The sequence below is a fragment of the Phyllobates terribilis genome, unplaced genomic scaffold (assembly GCF_046119375.1).
Source record: "Phyllobates terribilis strain yellow unplaced genomic scaffold, ASM4611937v1 Scaffold_1__5_contigs__length_1240528914, whole genome shotgun sequence".
Classification (NCBI taxonomy): Eukaryota; Metazoa; Chordata; class Amphibia; order Anura; family Dendrobatidae; genus Phyllobates; species Phyllobates terribilis.
In genome coordinates this window covers 263,134,459-263,152,782 of record NW_027362761.1, presented here as the reverse complement: position 1 = coordinate 263,152,782, position 18,324 = coordinate 263,134,459, and the positions used below count along the sequence as shown (strand labels likewise).

At 47.6% G+C, this 18,324-nt stretch overlaps 1 protein-coding gene across 3 annotated transcripts in view; it reads right to left on the bottom strand.

The window, feature by feature from the left end:
• THOC5 (THO complex subunit 5) overlaps nucleotides 1–18,324 on the bottom strand; it is a 77,557-nt gene that overhangs the window by 32,142 nt on the left and 27,091 nt on the right. For all 3 annotated transcript variants that reach the window (XM_073671734.1, XM_073671750.1, XM_073671742.1), the window contains 3 exons: nucleotides 15,190–15,289; nucleotides 14,762–14,870; nucleotides 4,969–5,070 (listed from right to left, as the gene is read on the bottom strand). In XM_073671734.1, the coding sequence (XP_073527835.1) occupies nucleotides 4,969–5,070; nucleotides 14,762–14,870; nucleotides 15,190–15,289 (311 nt within the window). The remainder of the gene's footprint in view (nucleotides 1–4,968; nucleotides 5,071–14,761; nucleotides 14,871–15,189; nucleotides 15,290–18,324) is intronic.

The window sequence follows — 18,324 nt, the reverse complement described above, 5'->3', positions numbered from 1 at the left end:
TGTGTGTAGCTTCTCCTCTTTTTGATTTTTAGGGGGGAAAACAAAAAGTTGGAAGATTAATCTCCTGAGTCCTATGGAACAGAGTGACTATCTTTGGAAGAAAGGCTGGGTCAGGTTTTAATACAATTCTATCATCCAGAATTTGAGTAAATGGTGGGGATATAGAAAGAGCCTGTATGTCACTTACTCTTCTGGCTGAAGTCAGGGCAACTAACAGGGCTGTTTTAAGAAGAATAATTTTATGGGAGGCTAAATCTAGGGGCTCGAAGGGAGGGTTAGTCAAGGCATTTAGGACTAGATTTAAATCCCAGGGAGAGGATTTCGTTTTTAGAATAGGTCTACACCTAAAGGAAGCTTTTATAAATCGTGCTACCCAATAATTAGCCGCTATATCGGAAGAAAACAAGGCTCCCAAAGCCGAAACTTGTACGTTCAATGTACTAGTGGTAAGGCCCTGTTCTAAACCCGGCAGCAGAAATTCTAGTATTTTACCAATAGGGGGCTCATCCTCTGGTTTAAATTTTGAGGACAGAAACTTCCTCCAGGTCCTAGCATAAATGTCGGGTAGTAACGGGTTTTCTGCTACATAAGAGAGAGTATTCACTACATTTGTGGGGAACCCTTTGCTGGTTAACAGCGCCCTTTCAAATTCCATGCCGTTAAATGGAGATTTGAGGCTGGAGGATGGGAAACCGGACCCTGAGTGAGAAGGTCCGGAATCTCCGGAAGAACCCAGGGATCTGATATGGACATTCTTCGGAGACAAGGGAACCACGGTCTTTTGGGCCAAAAGGGGCATATGAGGATTAATCTGGCTTTGTCTGCCCTGATCTTCCTTATGACTGATGGAAGCAGGATCATGGGAGGAAATGCATACGCCAGAGGGAATTCCCAGGGAACCATGAAGGCATCCACTGGGACAGGGGTCTTTCCCTGGGGTTTAGGGAACAAAATGTTGTCACCTTTCGATTGGATTTTGTCGCAAACAAGTCCACTGTTGGAAGACCCCACATTGCCACAATCCTGGAGAATATCTGAGGGTTCAAGGACCATTCTCCTTTTATGGAAGTACGGCTGAGAAAATCTGCTGTGACGTTTTCTTTCCCTCTTAGATGAACAGCAGAAAGGGAGAGAATGATCTTCTGCATTCTGAAGAAGTCTGTCCGCTACTCTCATTAAGTCTCTTGAACGGGTTCCCCCTTGATGATTTATATAAGCTACTGAGACTTGATTGTCCGAGAGTATACGGACATCCTGGCCCTGTAAATATACAAGGAACTTGTTGAACGCATAATCAAGCGGAAAAAGTTCCTTAACATTTGAGGAAAACCGCACCTCATTTTTTGACCAGGTCCCCTGAATTAAGTTACCTTCAAAATGAGCTCCCCAACCTGTAGCACTTGCATCTGTAGTCAAGACTGCAGTAGGCTTACATTCCCAAGGGACTCCCCTAGAAAGATTAGTGTGTACTAACCACCAACGAAGGGATTGTAAGGAGCGAGGGGCCAAGGTAAACTCCCGGTCTAGATGTCCATCTAGGATTGAGTCGTTATACAATATATCCCATTTAAGTGCCCTTGAGTGAAATTGGGACCAACGCACCACGGAAAAACTCGAAGTCAAGGTCCCTAATAATGACCTGGCTTTACGGAGAGACATAGAGGGTCTATCCATACAATGTCTTACCAAGCCCTGGATCTTTGCAATCTTTTCTTCTGATAAATAGCATAACTGTCTTTCAGAATCTAAAATGACCCCCAGAAACTGTTGAGCTTTTAGTGGAGTCAATCTAGATTTTTCCAGATTTAGAAACCAACCTAGTCCTTTCCAGGACAGAAATAGTTACCTGAAGGTGGGCCTCGCATTGAACAAAGGAGTTCCCCACTATCAGGAAATCATCAAGGTAAGGGATTATTAAGATGTCTTTTTCTCTTATATGGGCCATAACCTCTGCCACTAGTTTGGTAAAAATTCGCGGGGCTATAGCTAACCCAAAGGGAAGTGCAGTATACTGAAAGTGTTTAACCACCCCACTTATTTCAATGGCCGCCCTCAGATACTTTTGATAGTCCTTATGAATGGGAACATGGTAATAAGCATCCTTAAGATCCAGAACTACCATATAACAGTGGGGAAAAAGTAAATTTTATTATAGTTTTTAAGGATTCCATTTTAAAGGTGTCTATTTTAAGGAAGCCATTTAAAGATCTTAAATTTATGATTGTCCTGAAACACCCATCTGGTTTGGGGACCAGGAAGAGTGGGGAGTAGAATCCGTGACCTCAATCAGGACGTTTTTCTTTATTAGGACTTGAATTTCCAATACGAAGGCAGTCTGCTGCTCTGGGGAGGGGCTAGAGGGAACAATCATGAATCTTCTGTAAGGAAGAGCTTGAAATTGAAATTTAAGACCAAATTTAATCAGGCTCAAAATCTAATTACTATGAGAAATTCCTTCCCAAGCTGGGAAGAATAATGACAATCTCCCTCCCACCTGGGCCGATTGTGATTTCCCTGGCTTCTGCTCATTTTTGTTAGAAGAACCAAAGAGTAGGCCTCTACCTTTGCAACCTCTTTTTTCGAATTTCTCTTGTTCTCTGAAAAATCTTCTTCGGATAAATTTCTTTTTCCGAAACGATTTCTTAAAAGAGGGTCGAGGTACAGATGGAAATCCCTTCTTAGGATCTCCGGCTTTTTCCAACAATTCGTCCATGGTCTGGCCGAAAAGATATTCCCCTTCGCAAGGAATTGTACAAAGTCTAGACTTCGTCTGTACATCTCCAGGCCAGCATTTAATCCACAGGGCTCGCCGAGCAGCATTTGATAGAGCTGATGATTTTGCTGCCAATCTAACAGAGTCCGCAGATGCATCAGCAAGAAAAGCCGCTGCACCCTGGACCCGGGGAAGAGAAGAAATAATCTCCTTCCTAGAGACACCCTCCTTTAGCTGATTGTCTAGTTGTTCCAGCCAAACCATCAGGGCTCTCGATGTGCAGGTGGCTGCTACTGCTGGTTTCAGAGCTCCTGCAGCCGTCTCCAATGCACCTTTCAGGAAGGTATCGGCTCGTCTGTCCAGGGGGTCTCTTAATGCTCCCATGTCGTCAAATGGGAGAGAAGACTTTTTTGATGCCTTAGCGATGGCAACATCCAACCTTGGTGCTTTTGACCAAGAGGTACATGCGGCATCGTCAAATGGATACCTCCTTTTGAAAGAGGGAGGAACGCTGCCCTTCCTGTCTGGTTTTTGCCACTCTCTATCAATGAGATCTTTGACTCTTGTATTTACGGGGAAACATCTTTTCTTCTTCTGACCTAATCCCCCAAACATTACATCCTCTACAGATTTTTCTGGCCTCGTGTCTATAATGCCCAAGGTAGTCCGGACAGCTTTCACCAAGGCATCAACCTCCTGCAGAGGAAAACACTGTCTATCCGACTCGCTATCAGGACGAGAGAGAGGAGGAAGAAATGTTTGATATATCAGAGTCTGAGCCCGGCTGAGGGTCCCAAGGAACATGACTGGACTCAGAATTCCCCTGCAAAGCCTTGCCTATTTCTTCTCTAATTAAAGTCTTTAGGCCCAAGGAAAACCCCGGGGTTTCTTCCGTCATTACCTTGTCAATACAAGGTTGGCATAATTTCTTAACATATGCATCAGGGAGCGGATTGCTGCATAGGGCACATTCCTTATGTTTAGACTTAACTGAACATTTCTTGCTCTGAAAGAAAGTTATAGATAGAGAAGGAGGAGGAGAATTAGTAGAACTTTCACAAAGATTCCACTTACCCCATGGAATACTTGGTACCATAGAAGCAGAAGAATCCATCTTAACCGGCGGAGAATCACACCGAACCTTCTTTTCTGCTTTTTGCGGTGAATTTTCCAATCGTTCGGCTAGACCCAGACCGGGAACGTCGTTGCACCGCCAGTTGTGAGGGCTCCCCAGAGGGCTGCACCTGCAGCAGTTGTTCTTGCTGAGGTGATAACTGCTCCTGTGTATCTCCCATGTTTACCCCCCCGTTGGGCTAAACGCCGCTGTTAGCAGTTCCAGCGGAACGCCCCTGGACTCCTGCTTCGGCGTTATCATGCTCGCACGCGGCTTCCTGGTTGCGCGCGCGAGCTCCGCCCACTTCCGGTGGAGTATCCGACACACCGGAAACACGTCACAGGGCCGCGCCTGTCACGTTCCCCGCCTGCATTGTATAGCGGGGGGGGGGATGCCCGCAAGTGGCTCCACACATGGCGGACATCTACCTCCACGGGAGGGGATGTCACGCCCGAAGCAACGCACACGCAGGTGCCCAATGAGCCCTGCCGTGGCATCTCCAGAGGTTCAGGACCGACCCAGGGTGGGAAGCTTCATTACTCCAAACACCCTGTCGATTCCATCTGGGGCAAGAGACAGTCTTCATTCCTGCAGGTAAGCCTGAGAGGTCTCCCATCAAGGACAGGAAACCTAAACTGAGGCGGGAGAGAGGTGCCGCCATTTTTAACCTGTAGGTTTCCTGTCCTTGATGGGCGGATCCTCTCTCTCGTGGTGCTGTCATGGGAGTACGAATAAACAGTTTTTACAAAGTACCCTATGTTATTTATATGCACTATTACTTTTTACTTAAATAAAGTGAACACATACCTTGCTATACACCTCTTTCAGGTTTTGTCTGTTTAATGGTTAGTGTGAACATACTGCTATACATTGCATGTATACCAACTTATATTTCAGTTTATTTCTCTTGATTTTGCTGCAGGCAGGTAATTGGTAAATGGGAGATTGTTTAAACACGAGAGAACCAAGTATTGTGCATAGTGCAGTCTATAATAGAATCAGACAGATTACAGGGAAGCAGCCATCTTATCGACTGTAAGGAAAGCATACTGAATCCGGGATGTAAGGCATGTAAATTAGGAAGAGCGGCTGATTGCTCCCTTTAATTAGCACCATCCGTCAGTAATTAGGTACAACTCACCCCACTTTATCGAACTGATACTGGTTAGCCGGGTTTGGAGTTTTCTTCCCATCATCTCCAGAGTAGAGGCAGCTAAGAACTGTATCAGGGATAAGTAGCTCACTAGATAAAGCAAATATAACAATTATATTAGAGAGATTAAAGGGAATCTGTCAGCAGGTTTTTCAAAAGTAATCATGATTCCAGAGATGTATCACTTAGTAGTCTGTGTTTTTGTTTCAATAAAATCAGTGTTTTAATCAGCATGCAATAATCACTACAGGACAAGCTGCCTCCTGTTCCAACCACGCACCACCACTGATTAGCAGCTTTCTGTCAATATACAGGCCCAATTCATCAAAGCAATTTTGCCACAATTATGACACATTGCTTTGAAAAGTCACAAAAGAGGATTTTGGGTACTCACTGTAAAATCTCTCTCGGAGTCTTCATCAGAGGACATAGGAGACCATGGGTGTATGCTGCTGCCACTAGGCAAAAAAAAAGTTGTCTCCTCCTTAGAAGGTTACACCCAACAACTGGCAGCAACACATAAGAGTAGAAGAACATGCATAGAAAGAGAGGGTGCTGAAAGCTCCGAGAAAGATTTTACGGTGAGTAACCAAAAATCCTCTTTTCTCTATCGCTTCATTGGAAGACACAGGAGACCACGGGATGTCCAAAAGCAGTCCCCAAGAGTGAAGAAAACATTAACAACAACGAAGGAATATTTCTTTCAGGTCGGAGAGATCTTCTGCCCAACCTGGCATCTGCGAAGGCTGGCATCTGCGAAGGCATGGGTGTGAACGCTGTAAAATTTGGCAAATGTGTGAACCGAAGAGCGGTTAGCCGCCATGCAAACCTGCAGAGCGGTGGCATGGTGGCAAACAGCTCAAGAAGTCCCAACTGCCCGAGCGGAATGAGCCTTAACACCGGGGGGAGGCGTTCAGTTCTTTTTCCAATAGGCTTCCAAAATTGCGGACCGGATTCAAGAGCGATAATAGCCTTCGATGCCTGAAGATCTTTCTAGGCACAGTCTGGCATGATGAAGAGAGAATCAGAGAGCATAAAAAAGGCTATCCTGGAGAAGTAGATGCGAACCGCTCTAATGAGGTTCAATTTGTTCAGAGACCGTTCCAGGGAGGAGGACAAAAAAGAGGAGAGGAAAATTTCCTCATTAAGATGAAAAACAGATACCACCTTTGGAAGAAAGGAGGGGACTGAACGCATGACTACTTTGTCCTGATTGAGAATGAGGAAGTGAGAACAAAAAGAAAGTGCTGCCAGCTCAGAAACCCGTCTGATACACATGATGGCCACAAGAAGTGAAACCTGATAGAAGAGGCAGAGAGATCGCTCAAAGGGAGATCCCAGATGAACGTCCAGTACCCAGTTGAGGTCCCACGGGTCCTCAGGGAAATGGTAGGGAGGGTCTAAATGTGCCACGCCCTCGAGAAGGTCATGATCTGAGGGTGAAAGGCCAAGTTCTTCTGGAACAGGATGAACAGAGAAGAGAGCTGAGGGCAAGACCAGCTTCAAGGCCCGACTGCAAAAATTCCAGGAGGGATGGAAAGAAAAAAGTCATAGGTGCAGTGTGATTGGATTCACACCAACGGAAAAAGGCCTTCCAGGTCTGGTGATTTTTCCAGTAAGGCAAAAGAAATGAAAGTTTCTCCTATACTTTGCAATGTTAAACACGTACACCACACTGATGCCATCTGTCTACAAGCTTGGGGCGCACGGACATGTGCAAAGCAGTATAGGTAATAATGGGTATGTATGGCATACTGAAAACACGTTCTGCAAACACAGACATGTGAAGGGGGCTTTACTGCGAAGCCAAGAAACCTCTGGTGACCCGGAAAAATGGGAATGTGGAGACAAGCATCCTGAATATCCACGGAAATAAAAAAAAAGGAATACCTCTGGTTCCATGGAGGCCATCGCCAAAGTAAGTGATTCTATCCTGCAATGGTTTAAGCGTACGCGCTTGTTTAGTAACTTGAGATCCAGGATTGGCCATAAGGAGCGATCTTTCTTGAGGACTACAAAAAGATTTGAATAAAAACCCTTGTAGCGCTCTTGTGGAGGGATGAGAACAATGACGCCTGTCTGAAGAAGCGAAGAAATGGCCTTGAAAAAACGAAAGACGAGTGTGGGATCTCTGGAAGGGGGAGGGGGGTGGGGGGAGAGGGGAAGTGGGTGTGGGACTCGAGGAAGCAGTCAAGAGGGTGGTGTGGGGACTCTTTTGTATCTGGAAGAGATGATCTCTCTGACCCAAGCGTCTTCGACTGCGGAGAGTCACACGTCCTGAAAGACGTCCAACTACCCTGAGAGTCTTCCCAGGTGGGAGCGACCCGTCATGCAGAAGAGAATATGTTGGATCTGTTCCGGGCACCAGATGGCCAGGGTAGAGCTGGCTTGAAGGAGGGTGTCCTTTTTCTGAGAGATGGATGGTTTATTCTGAAGGAAAGACTATTTGCCAGAGAGAAACTGGCTAAAGGAGTGAAAGGACAGAAAGTTCCTAGATCTGGGCTGAGGAAGTAGGGTATTTTGCTCCAAAGAGGTGAGAGCCTTGGAAGGGAAGGCAAGCAATCCTTTGGAAACAGTATCCAAGTGCCATGCTTTAAGCCATATAACCCTGCGGATGGCAACCACATTACTGGAGGCTTGATTGGCACAGCCAGCAGTATCCAGGGAAGCCGAAAGGATTTTATCCTGCCTGAGCAATTTGGTTTGCTAGATCCACCAGATCATCAGGTGGAGCCCCGGAAAGATTCCCTGCCATAATTGTTTTGCCCAGTCTGAAACCGATTTTAACACCCATGTAGATGGCGAACGCTGGACACATGGTCGAGCCCGCAGATTCAAATGCTGACTTGACTAGCAACTCGATATGTCTGTCAGTGTGCTCCTTCAAGAATGCTCCATCAGACAGAGGGAGAATAGTCTTGGAGTCTAGATACCGGAGTATCCCCACAAGCTGAAGATTCAGTCAACATCTTTAGGAGACAGGGGGGAAAAGAATACAGACTCTCCAAACGCTTCCATCTTTGGTCCAGTTTGTCCGATGCTCCCATTCACTAGATAGGATGCCCTCACACTCCTTGAGGTTAGCGAAAAATTTGGGGATGGCGCCCCGCTTACACTCTGCTCAAATGCTACTGCCCATGGACCTAGAGAAGAAAAGGGGGTGGCGGTGGAGAAGAGTACCTTGAGCTTCCTAAAGATGACATCTGACTCCTCCTCAACAAGGCGTCTGTGGACGGCCATCGACACCTCTGGATTGCATACTGGGTTCGTGGACAGTCTTCGCTCCTGACGCCGTCTCACTCTAGTGGACGAGCAGGCAGGAGAGGGAATGCAAGGACCTGATCACTCTCCAGTCCCTGAATGGGAGTTATCTTTCTAGCATGGCACACGCCACTTGTCAGTCACTTCTGATTCATAAAGAGGTATGTACTTTAGGTCTTAATGAATAGGGGCCCTCAATGTACACAGAAAATCATCATCAGTGATGTGGGCAGGGTTACACAAGGCTCAACATTCTGAGCTCTGCAGCAGAGAAGAGAGGGATTTTTGGTACTCACCGTAAAATCTCTTTCTTGGAGCCTTCATTGGGGGACACAGGACCATGGGTGTATGCTGTTGTCACTAGGAGGTTGACAATAGGCAAAAAAAGAAAAAAGCTCCTCCTCCGCAGTATACACCCGCCTACAGGCACCAAGCTCACCAGTTAGTGGCTAAAGCAGTAGGAGGAACTTAAAACAATTAACTATGCAATGCCCAAAGGGGCACAACCGTGAAAACTAAATTAGATTCCCAACAGGGCCCACTGTACCTATGCCCAAAATCAGGGCGGGTGCTGTGTCCCCCAATGAAGGCTCCAAGAAAGATTTTACGGTGAGTACCAAAAATCCCTCTTTCTTTATCACTTCATTGGGGGACACAGGACCATGGGACGTCCAAAAGCAGTCCCTAGGGTGGGAGAACAAAAAAAGGTAGCCACAGACTAGGTCTGACTGCAGGCAACCGCTGTCTGCAGAACCTTCCGTCCAAGACTGGCATCAGCCGATGAATAAATGTGGACCTTGTAAAACTTTGAAAAGGTGTGGAGTGAAGACCATGTTGCAGCCTTACAGATCTGAGAAGCTGAAGCCTGATGGCGAACAGCCCAAGAGGCCCCCACCGCCCGGGTGGAGTGAGCCCTTACCCCCGGAGGGGGAGATTTGTCCGAGACGCGATATGCCTCCAAAATGGTCGAACATATCCAACGGGCGATGGTTGACTTGGAAGCAGGGAGACCCTTGCAACGCCCCTCAGGAATGACAAACAGGGCGTCCGAACGCCGAAGGGAAGCCGTTCTAGACAGGTACACAAGTAAAGCTCTGACCAGATCCAGTTTATGCAGGGATTTCTCCCGAGGATGCACTGGGGTCAGGCAGAAGGAAGGCAAAACAATGTCCTGATTGATGTGGAAAGAGGAGACTACTTTTGGCAAAAAGGAAGGCACTGGCCTGAGCACTACCTTGTCTTGATGGAAGACCAGAAAAGGAGACCGACAAGAGAGGGCTGCGAGCTCTGCAACCCTCCTAATAGAGGTAAAAGCCACCAGAAAAGCCACCTTCCAGGAGAGAAGAGAGGCTGAGATGTCCCGAATGGGTTCAAACGGGGGCTGTTGAAGGACGCTCAGGACCATGTTAAGGTCCCATGGATCCACTGGGGGACGATAAGGCGGCGCTAGGTGGGCTACCCCTTGCAGAAACGTCTTGACCTGAGGACGGAAAGCCAAGTTACGCTGGAATAGAATGGACAAGGCTGAAACTTGGCCTTTGAGAGTGCTTAGAGAGAGTCCCGCCTCCAGGCCAGACTGAAGGAAGGCCAAAATAACCGGTAGCGAAAAGGACATGGGAGCTAGCTGATCCTTCTCGCAGTGACGAAAAAAAGACTCTCCAGGTTCTGTGGTATATGCGCGAGGCTGCGGGTTTCCTGGCACTAATTAGGGTCTGGATGACATTGTCCGCAAAACCCGCCTTCCTCAACACTGCGGTCTCAACGGCCATGCCATTAAATTCAGAGAACGAAAAAACTCTGATGAAGAATAGGTCCTGAGAGAGGAGGTCCGGACGGTCCGGTAGTCTCCAGGGGGAGTCGACGAGCAGGTTTACTAGATCTGCGTACCAGACGCGTCTGGGCCAATCCGGGGCTATTAGAATTACCGGTACTCCCTCAGTCTTGATCTTTTTTACGACCCGAGGGATCATTGGTAGAGGGGGAAAGAGATAGGGCAGCTGGAACTGAGACCATGAGATGACTAGAGCGTCTTGAGCGATCGCAAGGGGATCGCGGGACCGGGCTACGAAGGATGGAACCTTGTGGTTTAACCGAGACGCCATGAGGTCGACGTCCGGCGTGCCCCATCGTGAGCATATCTGATGGAACACCTCGGAATGGAGAGACCATGCTCCTGAGGCAAGGCCCTGCCGACTGAGTAAGTCGGAGGCCCAATTGTCGACCCCCGGAATGTGTACTGCTGAGATTGCCGGAACAGTGTTCTCGGCCCAAACTAGCACTCGTCACCTCTTTTAAGACGGACTTGCTGCGCGTTCCTCCCTGACGGTTTATGTACGCCACCGCCGTGGCGTTGTCAGATTGTACGCGGACTCCAATATCTCCAATATATTGATCGGTAGGGAGGCTTCGTGGAGACTCCAACGGCCCTGCGCTGTGTGGTGGAGGAAGACTACCCCCTAACAGATGAGGCTGGCATCGGTCGTGACCACCTGCCAGCGAAGCGGTAGGAATGACCTCCCGGGTCTAAAGGAAGAAGGACGAGTCCACCATATTAATGACCTTCTCACATGAAGAGGTAACCTGATGCGTCGATCTAGAGACGACGGGTTCTTGCCCTATGCCGACAGAAGGGCCAGTTGAAGAGGCCGGGTATGGAACTGGGCAAACTGGACTGCTTCCATGGCTGCCACCATTTTTCCCAAGACACTCATGCACAGGCGAAGACGGCGTGGATTTGGGTCGGAGAGAAGGTGAATCCCCCGATGGAGAGAGTTTATCTTCTCTCTCGGGAGAATGACCCGGGCATGGGTCGTATCGAACTGCATCCATAGAAAAGTTAAGCACTGAGATGGAACCGGGGAGGATTTGTCTGTGTTGAGCAGCCAGCCTAACCGAGAAAGCATGTTCAGGGTGATCTGGAGACTGTGGAGGCAGTCCATGAACGTGGGACTCTTGATCATTAGGTCGTCGAGGTAGGGGATAATTACAATCCCCCTGGCGCGTAGAATGACCATGACCGTCGCCATTACCTTTGTGAAAACCCTCGGGGCGGAGGCAAGCCCGAAGGGGAGAGAAGTGAACTGGTAATGTGCGTTCTGGAAGGCAAATCGAAGGAACTTCTGATGTGGTGCGCAGATTGGGATATGAAGATGCGCATCCTGAATATCCACTGAACATAGGTATTCCCCGGCCTCCATCGAGGCGCTTACCGACCTGAGGGACTCCATTCTGAAGTGCTGTACACGTATCTGTCGGTTTAGTTGTTTGAGGTCTAAGATCGGACGTAGTGAGCCGTCTTTTTTTGGGACGACGAAAAGATTTGAGTAGAAACCCGAACATCTTTCTTGAAGGGGGACTGGAACTATAACTCCTGAGCGCAGAAGGGAGGCAATGGCCTGAAGGAAACCGGGAAGTAGAGATGGATGCGGGTGGGGGGACCTGAGAAATCGTGTTCTTGGAATGGCGTTGAATGCGATCTTGTAGCCTGAGGTCACCATCTCCTTGACCCAGGCATCCTCTATTGCCGATACCCAAGGGTCTCGGAACAGAAGTAAACGGCCGCCCACCCTGGGAGAAAACCCAGGTGGGTGTGATCCGTCATGCTGAGGAAAATCTGTTGGATCGTGATCGGGATCCAGAGGGCTTGGAAGAGCGACCCTTTGCACGCCAGTTGGGAGTGGGCCTAAAGGTAGGCTTACGTTTGTCCTGCTGTGCTGGGGTACGGTCCTGTTGAGAGGAGGGTCCTGGTTGAGCGAACCGACGAAAGGACCGAAACTGAAGGTAACGTTTCCTAGGAAAGGGGAGATTAGGTCTCGGCTGGGAAGTGCTCTTGCCCCCAGTGGCATCGGAGATGATCTAGTCTAATTTAGACCCAAATAGTCAGGAGCCCTGAAAAGGGAGGAGATTTGTTAGTGATTTCTTGGAGGCCGAGTCGGCGTTCCAAGCCTTCAGCCAAAGAATCCTACGTATGGCGATATTGCTGGAGAGGCGGGCTGAACAGGTAGCGGTGTCAAGGGACGCCGTGAGAAGATATTTCCCTGAGTGGGCGATCTGATCCGCTAGGTCAGCCAGATCGCCTGGGGAAGCCCCGGTGAGGATGCCCTGCCTAAGCTGTTTGGCCCATGAGGAGACTGCTTTTGATACCCAAGTTGAGGCGAAGGAAGGACAAAAGGAGGTGCCAGCGGCCTCGAAGGCTGACTTAGCCAAGGCCTCAACCTGTCTATCCGTAGTGACCTTGAGGGAAGAACCGTCTGGAAGGGACAGTACCGTCTTAGCCTAGAGACGAGAAACAGGAGGATCCACAGAAGGGGACTCCGTCCATCTGCTGACGAGGTCGTGGTTAAAGGGGTATAGTATGTCTAACTGTTTCTTTCCAGTGAAGTGCTTCTCAGGATGCTCCCATGGTTTCTGAAAGACACCATCAAATTCTGAATGGTTAGAAAAGGTGCGTGCCGGGCGCTTGATTCTCTTGAAGGAAACGGAGTAGTCCTGAGAAGGGCTCTCGTCCTCTTTAACAAGCAGAGTCTGATTGACGGCCGATATAAGGCTGTCAACCATGTCCTGGATTCTAGAATATTGGTCCGTGTCGGATCCAGAGTCAGAATCTGATGCAGTGTCTGATCCCGGAGCGACCTCTGGAGAAGAGGTGTGCGATGCAGGGAGCAATTTGGAGTCTGGAGAGCTGGAGGATGAGCTTGTGCAAGTCCGTTTCTGAGAACGTGCCCTCGGTCTGCCCTTAGAAGGAGGGGGCAGGGGTGCCTGCGAATCGTCCGTTGGAACGTTCGGAGCACTGGTGGCCGTGGATAGCATGGGCAAACGTTCTAGGACCTGCACCAGAGATTGAGATACCTTGGTGAGGTCAGAGACAGACTGGGACATAGCAACAGTCCACTCGGGAGGAGGGGGAGTTACCTCGTCCTGGGCGGCAGGGGGGTTTTGGGGTGCCAGCATGGTGGGAGGCTTGCAGGTCGAGCAGAAAGCCGTTGTCAGACCCGCGGGCCCCTTAGTACTGCAAAGAGCACAGGCGTAATATGTGACTGTGTGAGTGGGACGGACAGAAAGCTCCCTGGGATTGGGCATATGTGCCTAACCAGGAATACTGCAGAGGAGGGAGCCTATGGTGTGTGGAAGTGGCAGAGTAGGGCCTACCCGGTCTGTAATGGGCACGGTCCCGTATCCCCCGTCGGAAAGTCCGGAGCCGCGGAGACAGAAGCAGGGCAGCGATGATGAGGCAGTCACAGAATGATGCTGCCGGAGCCAGACTGAGAGCGGCGTAGAGGGGCGGAGCCGGAGTGTGCTGCCCTGAGCAAGCTAGGTGAGCTAAGGCTCCGATAGGCAGAAGGGATGGAGGCGGGCTTAAGAACTCAGCCGCTGATAGGCCCCCGGGATAAAAGTGGGCGTGACGAAAGAATCATATTGCTCCTCGGTCCTGATTGGCCGTTTTTTGGGAGGGGCGTATACCCGCCGAAAATAGTAACGCCCACCCCGAACCGCCCCCCCCCCGACAGAGAAAGCACTGGCAGAAATGCCACGCAAAAAAGCACAGAGAAAGGGAGGGGGGTATCTGTGGGGGACGCCATGCTATTGTGAGTCCGAGGCCCCCGGTTCGCTTCCCGATGTCTGTGAGGAGAGGGGGCGTGGCAAAGCGCTGCTGTAAGTGAGCGTCAGCGGGGAAATGTGATGCCCCCCTTATTATCCCAGGGTTTACGGGGCCCGTGCCATAGCTAAAATGTGGGGGACCTGGGGCTGAGGAGACAGCAGGGAGGGATTGTACCTTTCCTGATGACTCTTCTTCCTCTTTCCCTCTGAGGATGTACACAGGAAGTCCTCCGTGGATAGGGGGATCCTGGCTCTTCCTCCTTCCCGCACTGACAGGTCCTGGACAGTGCAGGAGACTGTGTCAACCCCTGAATCTGGGGGAAGGTCACCGTAGTGACCACCGTCTCCCTCCCAGGCCGCTCCGAGGAGGGGGCTGGGGTGGGGAATGGGCAAGGACTGGCCACCGAGAATCACCCTGAGACACCCGAAGGTGACCGGGGATAGGTCCTGCCCAGCGGGTCCAAGAGTGGGCGATGTGGGAAATGCCACACTGCTCTCTCGGTCGCTTGAGAATGGGGATAACAGGGGATGCAGTGTTCCCTGTTAACCCTGAAGAGCTGTATCTGAAAAATAAAGAAGAAAACATTAATAAAACACAACAGGGTTGGATCAGTTAGGATCCAGGTCTACCTCCTACAGACACTAAGCTTAAACTGGTGAGCTTGGTGCCTGTAGGCGGGTGTATACTGCGGAGGAGGAGCTTTTTTCGCCTAGTGTCAACCTCCTAGTGACAACAGCATACACCCATGGTCCTGTGTCCCCCAATGAAGCGATAAAGAAACTGATCTATCACAACTGCCGCACCCAATAAACTAAGTGATACACAGCTTGAATTAGGATGCGTCCCTACATCATTCTGCTGACAGATTCCCTTTTATAAAAGACTTGTACATTAATGTTACATAGGCTTGTGGCCACTTACCCAGCACTGATGGAGCTTGGCAGTTCAGAAACTGGCACGACTTTTGCCTTCACAGTGAGTATGTTGAGATTCATAAGGAAGTAGAAAGTAAGATTCAAGGAGCTGTTATCTGTAAATTAGAGAAGGGGCATTACAATCACAATTTTTACCAGCTAAGGCCAGGTTTACAGTTAGAAATTCAGTATTTTGGTTCTGTATTAAAAACATAAAAATGGAATTCATACCAAGGACGGCTTTGTTACATGATTGATGCAAAGCACATAATGGACTACAATTATAATTGAGTTTGTCAGGTTTCCATCAGGTCTCATTTTACTGAAAAAGTAGTGTATTTTACCATTTATTTCTCTAAAAATGATGGTACCTCCAATGTGATATTCTAGATCCAGCAATATCCTACTGTCATCCAAAGGCCAAAACTAAATTACCTTTGCATTTGACTATAATAGAAACACAGAGTGGATGTCTCTTCAACATCTCCTTCCTTTTATCATCTAGCTGCACACCAAGTGTGGGGCGACGACGTTTCTGTAACATTTAAAAAAAAAAAACATTAGAAGAATAGTTATAATTAAATCCCTTCCCATCAAAGGAATCCTAACCAGGTCAAATGTTTTAATTCTGATATGTTACATTATGTGGTAATAAATATGGAATGAGTCTACATATCCCAAAAAAATAGAAACTCTATTGCCCGCTATAGGCTGCTATCCTCCAAGTAATGTCCATTCAACAGTGAGACACCCGCTCATCAGCTTTGTTTGATACTGTAGCTTTGCTCCACAGAAGTGAATGAGGCGGAGCTGCAATAAAACATAACTGGCGTCTGTGGGAATGATGAACATAGCTAAGTGCTTTACTTCAAGATTTCTGTCCATCCATAGATAATGAATGGAGCAGTAATGTGCATTTGTGACCATGGCTCAGTTACATACAGGGATCTAAGAACCTTGTTTTCATTATCAGTGTGTGTTAAAGGAGTTCTCTATTGGCTAGGTCACTTCAGATCCGTAGAGGTCTAATATCCGAGAAACCCCACAAGCTGTTTGCAGCTCAGGGAGCAGAATGTATGTACAGCGCAGGAATAATATGGCTCCAAGCAGTGAGTAATGACTGCAAGCAGGTGCTGTAATTCACTTCTTATTCAAGTGGATAGGCGTTAAGCTGCAGTACCAGAAAACGGCCACCACACAATGCATGGAGCTGTGCTCTTCTGGCGCTGTACACTGTATATATCCTGCTGGTAGAACTGGAAAGAGCTCATTGGTGGGGGTGCCTGGTAATATGTAGTACCCACATATATCGGAATAGGGGTCAACCCCTCAAAAATGGAAGAGTTATAAAATAGTCTTATCAACCAGCAAGTATTGCAAATTCTGACGTGCAAGATCAGACCAGTTAACCCTAGCTACATTTACTAAAAACTTCCTCTCTGGAAGAAACATCAGCATAGTCTAGACCAGGGTTCCCCAACTCCAGTCCTCAAGGCCCACCAACAGGTCATGTTTTCAGGATTTCCTTAGTATTGCACAGGTGATAATCCCATCACCTGCACAGGCAACAATCCCATCACCTGTGCAATACTAAGGAAATCCTGAAAACATGACCTGTTGGTGGGCCTTGAGGACTGGAGTTGGGGAACCCTGGTCTAGACCAGCTGTACAGGAAGTTCAAAGATTGGGCAAGCAGGACACATTAGCTGGAGATAGCCAAGCTCCATAGAAGGAAACATGCTCAGGTAGGCTCTTTTCTGTATAGTCATGTAGTAGATCTCAGAACGTTGTCATTAATTCAAACTTGCTACAAAGTACTTTTTTCAGCATCTTAAAATGGATATGTATTTAACCCCTTATTGACTGAAATTTTGAAATTTGAACAGTGTCACTTTATAACTCTGGAATGCTTCAACGCATCCCAGTAATTCTGAGACTGTTTTTTCGTGACACAGTTTATGATAATGGTAAATTTAGGTCGATATTTTTATAAATAAACACAAAACTTATCAGAAATTTTACAAAAATTTAAAAAGATTTGCGATTTTCAAACGTTGAATGATTATCCCTTTAATCCAGATAGTCATACCACACAAAACATTAATAAACATTTCCCTCATGTGTGCTTTACATCAGCATAATTTCTAAAATGTTGTTTTATTTTGTTAGCACATTAGAAGGTTTAAAAATTTAACAGTAATTTTTAATTTTTTCAAGGAAATTTACAAAATGTATTTTTTTAGGGACCTATTAAAGCGCACCTGTCAGCAGGATTGTGCTCAGTAAACTACATACACTGTCAGGTGGGCGACACTACACTGATTAAAATAATACCTTGGTTGATGAAATCCGTCCTGTGGTTCTTTTTAATCTTTATTTTCATTTCTGAGATAATGATATTCTGGTGCTTCGGGGCGGCCTATGGGAGGGGCTTTATGTGCTGGTCTGCGTATATATTCCATTGTATAGCTTCTGTCAGGTCACTGTGCTTTCAGTGACCTGCCTACTATTTTAAATACTGCATGTGTAATTGTGGTACAAATCAAGAAATTTACATGTAGCAAAATGGCCCTGCTGCCTGCGCACGTGCAGTAGCATCTTTCGTTTGCCGAGAGATGCTACTGCGCAAGCGCAGCTGGCAGTGACGTATTGCTGCAGGCAAATTTTTTTCCTCCAGCAAGCTGCGCCATTTTGCTGGAGGAAACACCAAGGTTACTTACCGGTAGCTGGTTTTTCATGAACCCATGACAGCACACCTTGAGGGAGAGAGGGATCCCCCCACCAAGGACAGGAAACTGTCTGAAATAAAAGGGCGGTACCTCTCCTTCGCTTCAGTTGATTACAGAGCATTGAGAAGACCTCCAGAAAAGGTTAGACAAATAACCAACACTTACAATATACAGGGTGGTCCAAAAATAGGTGGACAGAAAGTGTAATAAGGTTATGAAGGGGGAGATTTATCAAACACTAAATTGCAGCCGCCTGTCTGGATCATCCTCCAATAAACCATGAATTAGACGTGGAGGATAAGCTTTCCACCCAATAGATTTCAGGATTCGCATGATAGAAGCTCATGAAATTCCCAATTCCAAAGAGGCTCTTCTGGTGGACTTTTTTGGAATCTGAACAAATGTTTCAGCAACTAGTCGTTTATTATCTTCTGTTTTGGGTCGACCAGTTTTTGGAGCATTAATGATTGAGCCAGTGGCATTGAATTTGTCACGAATGCGGTAAATGGTTGGTCTCTTTGGGGCTTGAGTACCAAATGTTTCAACCCAATTTGCTCTAACGGTTTCAGCATTTTGAGATTTCCAATACTCTGTTAAAATCCATTTTCTTTGATCTGTATTTAAATTATTTGCCATTATGTGTTATCTGAATTATCTGAAAAGAAAACAGATTTGGGGGAGATCTGTCTGTGAAAACTAGATCTGTGAAACTGGCTCAGTTGCCCTTAGCAACCAATCAGATTCCACCTTTCATTTTCCAAAGAGTCTGAGGAATGAAAAGTGGAATCTGATTGGTTGCTAAGGGCAACTGAGCCAGTTTTCACTTTACACCATATTTGCT